Source organism: Scardinius erythrophthalmus (genome assembly GCF_964197995.2).
Source record: "Scardinius erythrophthalmus genome assembly, chromosome: 5".
Taxonomy (NCBI): Eukaryota; Metazoa; Chordata; class Actinopteri; order Cypriniformes; family Leuciscidae; genus Scardinius; species Scardinius erythrophthalmus.
In genome coordinates, this window is record NC_138225.1 from 2450572 (window position 1) to 2461149 (window position 10578).

Here is a 10578-nt window from a genome sequence, read left to right on the forward strand (position 1 = left end):
TGCAATGTAAATATTCGTGTGATGTTTCACTGATTTCCTCTTTAAGAATGTTTGTGTCTATTCTGGTTCGGAAATATCCAGTTTAGCTTCTGTTTGACGCCACTATTGCAATCAAATGAGGCTTTACATTTCATTTGACCAGCAAAAATGGGGCAGCACTTCACTTCTCTATTATCTAACAGAATAAGACGTTCAGTTCAAACTGATCTGAATCAGGTGTGTATAAGACAGACATCACACGTCCCTATAGTTTGTGAAAACCGTGCACTACTTCTGCTGAGATTCATGTGCGTTCAATGGACACTTAACTATCCCATGAGGCCATGGGAGGATTTCTGAAGGGTTTATAGTGGAGCGACACGGCTGAAGCTGGAAGGTCATGTTACAGTAACAGCACGTCCACATTTCATTCATACCACCCATATTTATACTGTACAGAACATGCTTTTTAACGGTCACAAGGTAAATGTCTCGGATTTCGGATGCAGTGAAGTGTGTTTGACTTCTGCTGGGTTTAACCGATCGATCGGTGAGATTTGCCGTTAACAACAGACATAGAGTTGAACACTTTCTGCTTCCCGTAGTTTGCATACTTTATCACAGCTGTAACATTGGTCAAATACACAGACATTTTCATGAAGCTATTCATTCAGTGCTTCATGTACTTCTTAAAGGGATGGTTCGGAGTAAAATCAACCTAGGGTCATTTGTACCATGACCTCGAGCCAAACCCCCCCCAGAAGCCTTTTTTCCCTTGGTTGAACATTAGTAAAGTTAGAGCTTATTTAGAGATATCAGCCGGATGGTTTAGTGCAGGCGCTAATGGATCCAAGGCTGTATCTGGTAAATTACTCCACTAATAATGCCCAGAATGGCACCAAACTTCTACAGTAGTACAAATAGGTTCTGTACTCATAAAACGAGGCATTGGAAAGTTTGTAAGTACATCAGGAGTTTATTTAAATAACACTTGCCTGATGGCTAATGCTACCACTAACCCGGACGTCAACGTCACTTCAGTGATTTGGGAAAAGCCTGTAAAAGTCCTGGCAGAAAGCGATCATAAGGATGTAGTGTAACGACGCCCGGTTCCAGGAATGCACTAATATTTTGTTGGTAGTACCAGTTTATAACAATTATTAGTTAACACTAAGTTGTCAACACTTCGGAAAAAAAGAATAAAAAATGCATCGCTTTCTGCCAGGACTTTTACGAGCTTTTCCCAAATCACTGAAGTGACGTCGAGGTCCAGGTTAGCGGTAGCATTAGCCGTCAGGCAAGTGTTATTTAAATAAACTCCTGATGTACTTACAAACTTTCCAGTGCCTCGTTTTATGAGTACAGAACCTATTTGTACTACTGTAGAAGTTTGGTGCCATTCTGAGCATTATTAGTGCAGTAATTTACGAGATACATTGTAGGATCCATTAGCGCCTGCACTAAACCATCCGGCTGATATCTCTAAATAAGCTCTAACTTTAATAATGTTCAACCAAGGGGAAAAAAGGCTTCTGGGGGGTGTTTGGCTCGAGGTCATGGTGCAAAGGACCCTAGGCTGATTTTACTCCGAACCATCCCTTTAATACAGCGCCTGTATGCACAAGAATAAGGTTCAACATAAGCCTATAAGTATTATTTTCCTATTTTTTTTAGCAGTTTTAATTTGATAACCATGACACAATATAACATTAAGATTACATGAAAAGAGTTTTTACAAATTTGGGAGTAAAATGTATAAGAATGAGCATGTTTATCATTGTCATCAGTGAATCCAGCCAATCGGGAAACAGCTGTGAGGAATTATGATGGCATATGTCCACACAATTTTTAACAGGCATGCACTTCTTCAGGTCAGATGCTGATGGTTCTGCACAGCGCCGCATGAAGCTGAACACACCTAACATTAACAGAGACGAGAAAAACCCTGACGGTTCCCCCTGATCAGCCCTCATCCCTGATCACATGATCAAAGCTAAACACTCAGCCAAAGTCAGCGGAATATTCCAGCTCACTGATTCCACGCGCGATACAGAGATCATGACATCAGCGGTGGACCAGCATGCACTGCGTCATGCATCACATGTTTCCTAGGAATCGACTGAGCTTGAAGGACAAACACGCAGAGACACTCTTACTACAGCTGCAGATTTAGCCGAAAGTAAGATGTCTCTTATATATAGAATGATTAATGACTGCAATATATATACACACACACACACACTAGCTATTTAAATGGGGTCATTTCACAGTAATTGCAGGTACAGGCTGTATATTCTCTCCCCGTACACTAACTCTATCCTTAAACCATCACACAAAACTTTCTGCATTTTTTGAAAGCCTTTAATTACTTTATTTTTACACCACTTTTACATATGAGGACGTCCCTAAATGGAGATTTTGGTCACTTCTGGGTACAAATTTGACGCTAAAATATAGTTAAGTAGGTACACACACACTCTCTCACACACACACACACACACACACACACACACACACACATATACACACACACACTATTTGTTTGGCACACTGTATGAAAGATATAACACCGAACTGAAATCTACTCATGGACAGTGGTTTGATTGGAGAATTGAGCATCTCTCGTAAAGTGATAAAGATAAATCTAATTAAAGACACTGGACCCTCGTCCAGCACTCAACATGAGTTAAAGTGTGCGGATGGATTTATAAGTGCCGCAGTGCATTATGGGTGGAGTGAGATGTAGTATTAACGGAACAGACTGTTGTCTGACTGGACTTTAGTGCAACTACTGTATACTGAAGTACACTAGTACAGACGGATGAACAGACAGACAGATGGACAGATAGATAGATAGATAGATAGATAGATAGATAGATAGATAGATAGATAGATAGATAGATAGATAGATAGATAGATAGATAGATGGATGGATAGATGGATAGACGGATGGATGGATGGATGGATGGATAGATAGATGGATAGATGGATAGACGGATGGATGGATGGATAGATAGATAGACAGATAGATGGATGGATGGATAGATGGATAGATGGATAGACGGATGGATAGATAGATAGATAGACAGATAGATGGATGGATGGATGGATGATAGACGGATGGATGGATAGATGGATAGATGATGATGGATAGACGGATAGATAGACAGATAGATAGATAGATAGATAGATAGATAGATAGACGGATGGATGGATGGATAGATGTCATGATTCTGTCCTCTAGTCCTCGAGTTCTCTAGTTCTGAGACAGGATCATGGCAGACCCATGTTTGTGTACAACACATGGTCTTTGGATTGGGCCATGTGCTTGTGTGTCTCGTTACCTTACCCCGCCCCCTTGTTATCCTCGTTTGTCATGATTGTCTAGTTAGCATCACCTGTTCCCCTTATTGGTTCTCCTATTTAGTCTCCTTGTGTTTGCTGTCTTGTGTCGGTTCATTGTGATCTTTACCTCTGTGTGATCATTGTGAGTTTTGAGACCGTGTGATATCCTGTGAGTTTCCTGTTCCAGAGTATTGTCTAGTTATTGTTAGTTATAGTCTAGTTTAGTCTCTTTGTGTTCTGTCTACGTTTTGCCCCCTCGTGGGTTTTGTTTTCCCTGTTTGTTAGTAAATAAACTATTTGTTATACATCCTGTTTGCGTTTGGGTTCATCCGTATCTATCGTGACAGAATGAACCGACCCTACCAAAACCCAGCAAACAGTACGCCACCACGTCTTGATCAGCATTCGGACCCTCGGGTACAATGGTGGCAGGAGACGATTGCCGATAGTAGGAGGGGCAAACTTCCCTTCCCTCCCCAGGGTGAGTGGTCCCTGAGAGAGTACGCCCGGGTCGTGGACGAGAGGAGGGGTTTCTTGCCTGACGCACTACTAAAACGCTATCTCATCGCGGGCCTAAATGAGCCACCTCCTCTGGCTGAACGGGAGAAACTGGTTCGTCATCCGTTCCAGGAGATGATTACCTGTTTGGCACAGAAGGAATCACGGACTTCCATCAGACCGTCATCACCTGGTATGCTGCCCGTGATTCCGGAGGGTCGCGTCCTCACCGTGGCCACGTTGGTGAGCCAGATTTGTCCCAGCGCGACTTCTGAAGCATCCTCCACAGCTACAAGTCTTCGTGGAAAACGAGAGAGACGGCTGTCGAGGGAGTCGGCTTCAGAGTCATCCTCCACAGAGACGACAGTTCCTGCTGTGGTTCCCTCTGAGTCTTTCCAACCGGTCTCAAGTCCGGTTTTGGCCTCTGCTCCGCGGCCGAGAAGAAAGAGGAGGAAGAGGGGAACTTTCTGTTCTCCGTCTCTGTCTTCGCCTGAGTCCACGAGGACTCTCGAACCTGCTGCAGAGAGCGCAGGTCCCCAGTCAGCACTGGTGAGAGTTGTTCCTGAGGCTGCGGCAGAGAGGATTATTCCGGATCCTGCAGCAGTGAAGATGGTTTTCGAGTCTGTTGCCACTAACAATATCTCAGAGTCAGTTTCAGAGAGGGCGGCGGCCGACACAGCTGCAGAAGCACTCCTCCGGGCAGTATCAGCTCCTCAGGACATGCCGATTGCAGTTACGGCCAAGACTTTATCTAACTACTTGTCTAGTCTTGTAAAGATTCTGGAAGTTCCTGTCAGACCTGTTTTACCCTCAAGTCCTGCGTCCACAGCAGAGGAGAATGCGGGTTTCAAGTCAGCTGCAGAAAGAGCGGTCTCCATGGTTACTACAGAGAAGTCTGTTTCAGAGCCAATGATGGAGTGTGTGGATTCCGAATCTGTTTCGGAGGATTTCGAATCTGTGGATGAGACCATGGGTCCTGTCCCAGCGTCACCGTCCGCCGCAGCGCCTCTTGTTCCCGATTACTTGCCACCGGCTACACCTCTTGTCTTCGTTCCGTTGCCGGTTGCAGCAGTCCCCACTGTCACCCAGCCTCTGTATGTTTCCCCGGTCTTCTCTGTTAAGGCTCAACCCCGGACTGTGTCTACCATTTCCCCGCCCGGGTCCCTCGTCAGAGGTCTACATCCCGTAGACCCAAGACCACCGTCCCACTCACCCACCCTGGACAGTCTCCCGTGAACTTTGTTGTGCCTCCGCCTCCCCTTCCTTGTTTACTGTTCCTAATTTTTCACCCTAATCCTGTCATTGTGTTTTCATGTATGCCTTTGTTATTATTGGTTATGTTGTATTGGTTCATGACATGTCTATGTCTCGAGTTTTGTGTCCTCTTGAGAAGCATCTGGTAGCCGCTTTTTAAGGGGGGGGTTCTGTCATGATTCTGTCCTCTAGTCCTCGAGTTCTCTAGTTCTGAGACAGGATCATGGCAGACCCATGTTTGTGTACAACACATGGTCTCGTTACCGTAACGTGTCTCGTTACCTTACCCCGCCCCCTTGTTATCCTCGTTTGTCATGATTGTCTAGTTAGCATCACCTGTTCCCCTTATTGGTTCTCCTATTTAGTCTCCTTGTGTTTGCTGTCTTGTGTCGGTTCATTGTGATCTTTACCTCTGTGTGATCATTGTGAGTTTTGAGACCGTGTGATATCCTGTGAGTTTCCTGTTCCAGAGTATTGTCTAGTTATTATTAGTTATAGTCTAGTTTAGTCTCTTTGTGTTCTGTCTACGTTTTGCCTCCTCGTGGGTTTTGTTTTCCCTGTTTGTTAGTAAATAAACTATTTGTTATACATCCTGTTTGCGTTTGGGTTCATCCGTATCTATCGTGACAATAGCTGGATAGACGGATGGATGGATAGACGGATGGATGGATAGACGGATGGATGGATGGATGGATGGATGGATAGATAGACAGACAGACAGATGGATGGATAGATGGATAGATGGATGGATGGATGGATAGACAGATAGATAGATGGATGGACAGATAGATAGACAAATGGATGGATGGATAGACAGAGAAAAATTGATGGATGGATGGATGGATGGATGGACAGATAGATAGATAGATGGATGGATGGATGGATGGATAGATGGATGGACAGATAGATAGACAAATGGATGGATGGATAGAGAAAAATGGATGGATGGATGGATGGATGGATAGATAGATGTAGACAGATAGATAGACGGATGGATAGATAGATGGATAGATAGATAGATGGATAGACAGATAGATAGACAAATGGATGGATGGATAGACAGATAGACAGATGGATGGATAGATAGATAGATGGATAGACAGATAGACAGATGGATGGATAGATGGATAGACAAAACAACAAACACATGACTTGTTCTTCAGTTTCCAGCAATAAAAATAATGGATAAAATTTCCTGGAAAAAATGTGAATGAATAAATGAATGGATGGATTATGGCCCTGCTAGTGTACGTACGCTGGCAAAATAGGCATAACAGATAATAAAGCATACAGACGGCATTAGAGAGAGAACTGACAGGCACTGATTTTTGGATCCGTAAAATATTTCCTCTGTAATTTCCTCTTCATTTCCATCCGATCTAAAAGATGCTTAGTTGCTCATCCAGCAGGAATGCGAAACAACAACCACATCAAACGTCTGCTTGATGGAATCCTGGGATCAGAGATCATCGGATCAAAGACTGCCGTGGGAAAAACTGATCCTGGAAAATAACGGATACCAGTGAAGGCTTTCCATTCCATCCCGTCTCCCAGAGCGAACACACTATTACTCTCTCAGAGTCTCCGTTTGCTCATCACTATCCTCATCCCAAACCTTTCTTACGGATTTTCCCAGTCTCTCTGTTTGGTTTGGAATACAGAAGCAGGAGTGCAAAGCTCAACTATACTAATATACTGATCCTGGAAAATGCACCGGTGAGAAAACGTACTGGTATTGTGAAAACTAGGGCTATGCAACGATTAATCGCATCCAAAATAAAAGTTTGTGTTTACATAATATATGTGTGTGTACCAGAGGCGGACAGAGTACACAGCTTCATTACTTGAGTAAAAGTACAGATACCCCTTGCTAAATTTTACTCAAGTACAAGTAAAAGTACTACAGTCAGATGTCTACTTAAGTAAAAGTACTAAAGTACATGTTTTTAAAAGTACTTGAGTATCAAGAGTATTAAATATTGCATTACTACTGCCACAGTGCTTACATTGGTAAACACAGCAAACACTTGAAGCGAAAACTATCATTAACTTGTTCAGAAAATTGAAATAGTCTGGCGAGGTGGGGGCTTGGGCACATTCCCGGGATGTGATATTTTTTTTCCCAGGATGGTAGGGGAAGACTCATGAATATTCATTAGGGAAGTCATCCCTGATTGGTCTGATGACCTACCCCTAACCCCACCCCTAAACCTACCCGTCACTGGGGGTATTATGACCTCCCTAACCCCGCCCCTAAACCTACCCGTCACTGGGGTTAAGACCAATCAGGGATGACTTCCCTAATGAATATTCATCAGTCTTCCCCTACCATCCTGGAAAAAAAATATCGCTCCCGGGATGGACCTGCTGCGTCTTCATCCATTGTTTCGTCCATGGTTTTGTATCTAAATCTGACCATGGAGTTGACTTTGGCGGAAAGCTGAAGGGGATTGCTGATAGGCTGTCCCAATCAGTGGCGCCTGCACAATCCAATCACGTTTGAGAGGGAAACAACAAATTGAGGGTTTCCGAGATGTTTCTTTTTTCCTTTTTTTTTTTTTTTTTAGAAGTAACGGGTACTCACGGTTATGGATAGAAATGTAGTGGAGTAAAGAGTACAATATTTGCCTCTCAAATGTACTTGAGTAAAGTCATGAGTACTCCCCAAAAATGACACTCGAGTAAAGTACAGATCCCTCAAAATTGTACTTAAGTACTGTACTCAAGTAAATGTACTCCGTTACTGTCCGGCTCTGGTGTGTACTGTGTTTAATTATTTTGTATATATAAATACACACACACATGCATGTATATATTTCAGAAAAAATGTGTTATTTATATATATATACAGGATATACATGCAAATATTTCTCAAATATATGCATGCATGTATTATGTAAACACAAACTTTTATTTTGGATGCGATTAATCGTTGCACAGCCCTAGTAAAAACACTAGTGCTTTACACAGACTCAAAGCATCTGGCTAGTGTGTGTGTGAATGTTTATATTCTAGGGAGACCGTCTGAAGCTCGATGTGGCCCCACACACACACACACACACACACACACACACACACACACACACACACACAAACACACACAAAGAATATAGCCTTTGAGACAATTACAGTGGTGCCTTGTGATCAGACACACACAAAGCTTGCCTTGTCTCGCATTTCGCTCTGAGAAACACACATTTCATGAAGGAAAGACGTACAGTATCTCAATCTTTATTGATAAAACCTGCCAAGACCCTCAACTCAAGAACCGTTTACAACCGACACACTGTCAAAATGAGGCGTTTCCAGGAACGAAACATTTTCCAATCTGGAGAATCAAAGCTTTCAAGCACTGCAGTAAATCTGAGCATATCTTTCAACCTTTGTCCATCATAACGATATATCGCAAACACGCGTGTTATGAATGGACTGTGTTGTCCAAGACACACACAAACAGAAGCACTTTCATTCAATCTCAATAAATCAGAAGCGAGGAAATAAGTGTTCGCTTCAGTTTAAAGAAACACGAGCAAAGCAAGACTCAAATTATATTATTAGGCATTAAATGTATCTTTTGAAATAAAAAAAGCATATTGTTGTCCTATTGTTAGTTTAATTGTTTCTATTCTTCACCTAATTTGTAAGTTGCTTTGGATAAAAGCGTCTGCTAATTTGCTAAATGACAATGTAAATGTAAACAAGATGGATATATAAACTAAAAACATACTGTCATTTTTTTCCTCCCTAAAACAGACATGACAAGAAGTTTCTTGTATATGCAAATGTAGAAGTAAAGTTCTTGCATACACAACTACACAACCACTGAAGACGTTTGCGAGCTCAAGTCAAGGGCAGGGCTGAAAACATGATTAATGATTGACATGACTTTCTTCATTGATTGACAGCCTGTGAGGAAGGGTTGAGGAATGAGACTTCACTGAACAGACAACATTCTTAAAGGGACTAATAACGCTTTACGCAGAATATCATCACACAGAATATGAAATAAAAAATATGTTTTTCTAAACACATATGAGTGGAACACAAGAGGAGAAGAATCTCAGTGACTATGAATATAGATTTATGCGAGGAACAAAACTGATAATAACAGAAAAATTAACCGCCTTTGAGTTTAGATTGACATGAAGGTTGAGAAAATAGTGACAAAATGTTGATTTAAGGGTGAAAAACCAAGTGATACTATATTTAATGATAGTCCTATAACTCAACATCACACAATACAACAATATAAACTCTCAGCTAATGTAAAAGTCAAGCATTAACTCCCCTAGGCTTAGTAAATTATGCAAACCCGCATTTAATTACATGATACGCAGTGTCAAATAAACAGCTCGAGGTGATTTTGATTTTGTAGAGTAAAAGTGGGCGTGGCGAAATCTATCAATATTTCACACAGAGGCGATCAATCACTTTAAAGAAGTGTCATTTCTCCCAAATGAACGCACTCAACTCAGGAATAAAGGGTTAACTGTATACTTGAGGAAATGCATCATGTATGTGGAGGAGTTTGATTGAGAAGCTCTTCATGCAGTGAGCTAACACCAGTAGCACTACAGCTACGAGGCCATTAAGCACTAACAACTCGTTTTAAGATCGTTTTTACCTCGATTTTGTCCACGTTCCGCGCGCAACCGACCACTTTCATGCCGTGCTGAACGAGAACGCGCGCGACAGCCGCTCCGATCCCGACAGACGCTCCGGTGACCAACGCGACTCTCCCCTTCCAACGCTCCATCATCATCTTCATCCGATACAGTGTATCACAATCACTGCAACGTCACAATGTAACAAAGAGTTCTAATCCGCGCCTGAATGGAACAATGTATCAGATCGCGCGCGGCTGTTACTTTGTGTCTGTGTGTCGCGCGCGCGGTAATATTAATATCTCTCTGATTCAGGAGAAGAGTATCAGTCAGTCAGTGTGTTTAGGGCGGGAACAAATAACTCAAGCCCTCCCTGATCTTCTGCCCGCTCGCTCACACACCCAGGAACAGCTCGACACACACACACACACACACGGATACAATCACAGCAGAACCCGCGGTTAATTATTAACGACCGAAGAAAAGATAAGTTAGGTTGTTGTCAGCGTCCGCGCGTTTTTTTGTTTTCACTCATTAATTTATACTGTACATGAACTCTGTATTGAATGTGTACATTGTAAAAAAATTGTATATGATTAATACGTTTTTTTATTACATATATTTTTACATTGCTTTAACTCATCAAAATAAGCAATTTTCAACTTTAAAAAAAAATAAGTTATACAATATTCAACTCATTTTTTAAAGTCAGTTTAATGTAATTTAAGTTTAAATGAATGTCCTCGGATTCAAACTCGTTACTTTTAAAACCGGTCATAAATGTCACTTGACATCATATGTGTAGAGTATATTGCTAATATTATAAGTGTAAATTCTCATCAGTTGTCTAATAAAAAGAGTCATTAAAAATGATATTGAATTTACGAATTGAATTCAC

At 41.9% G+C, this 10578-nt stretch overlaps 1 protein-coding gene across 1 annotated transcript in view; it reads right to left on the bottom strand.

Annotated features, from left to right (window-relative positions):
* dhrs11a (dehydrogenase/reductase 11a) overlaps positions 1-10050 on the bottom strand; it is a 33887-nt gene extending 23837 nt beyond the window's left edge. Inside the window, exon 1 of the mRNA XM_081366255.1 lies at positions 9701-10050. Coding sequence (XP_081222381.1) covers positions 9701-9844 — 144 coding nt within the window. The 5' untranslated portion in view covers positions 9845-10050. The remainder of the gene's footprint in view (positions 1-9700) is intronic.
* Positions 10051-10578: the final 528 nt, after the last annotated feature.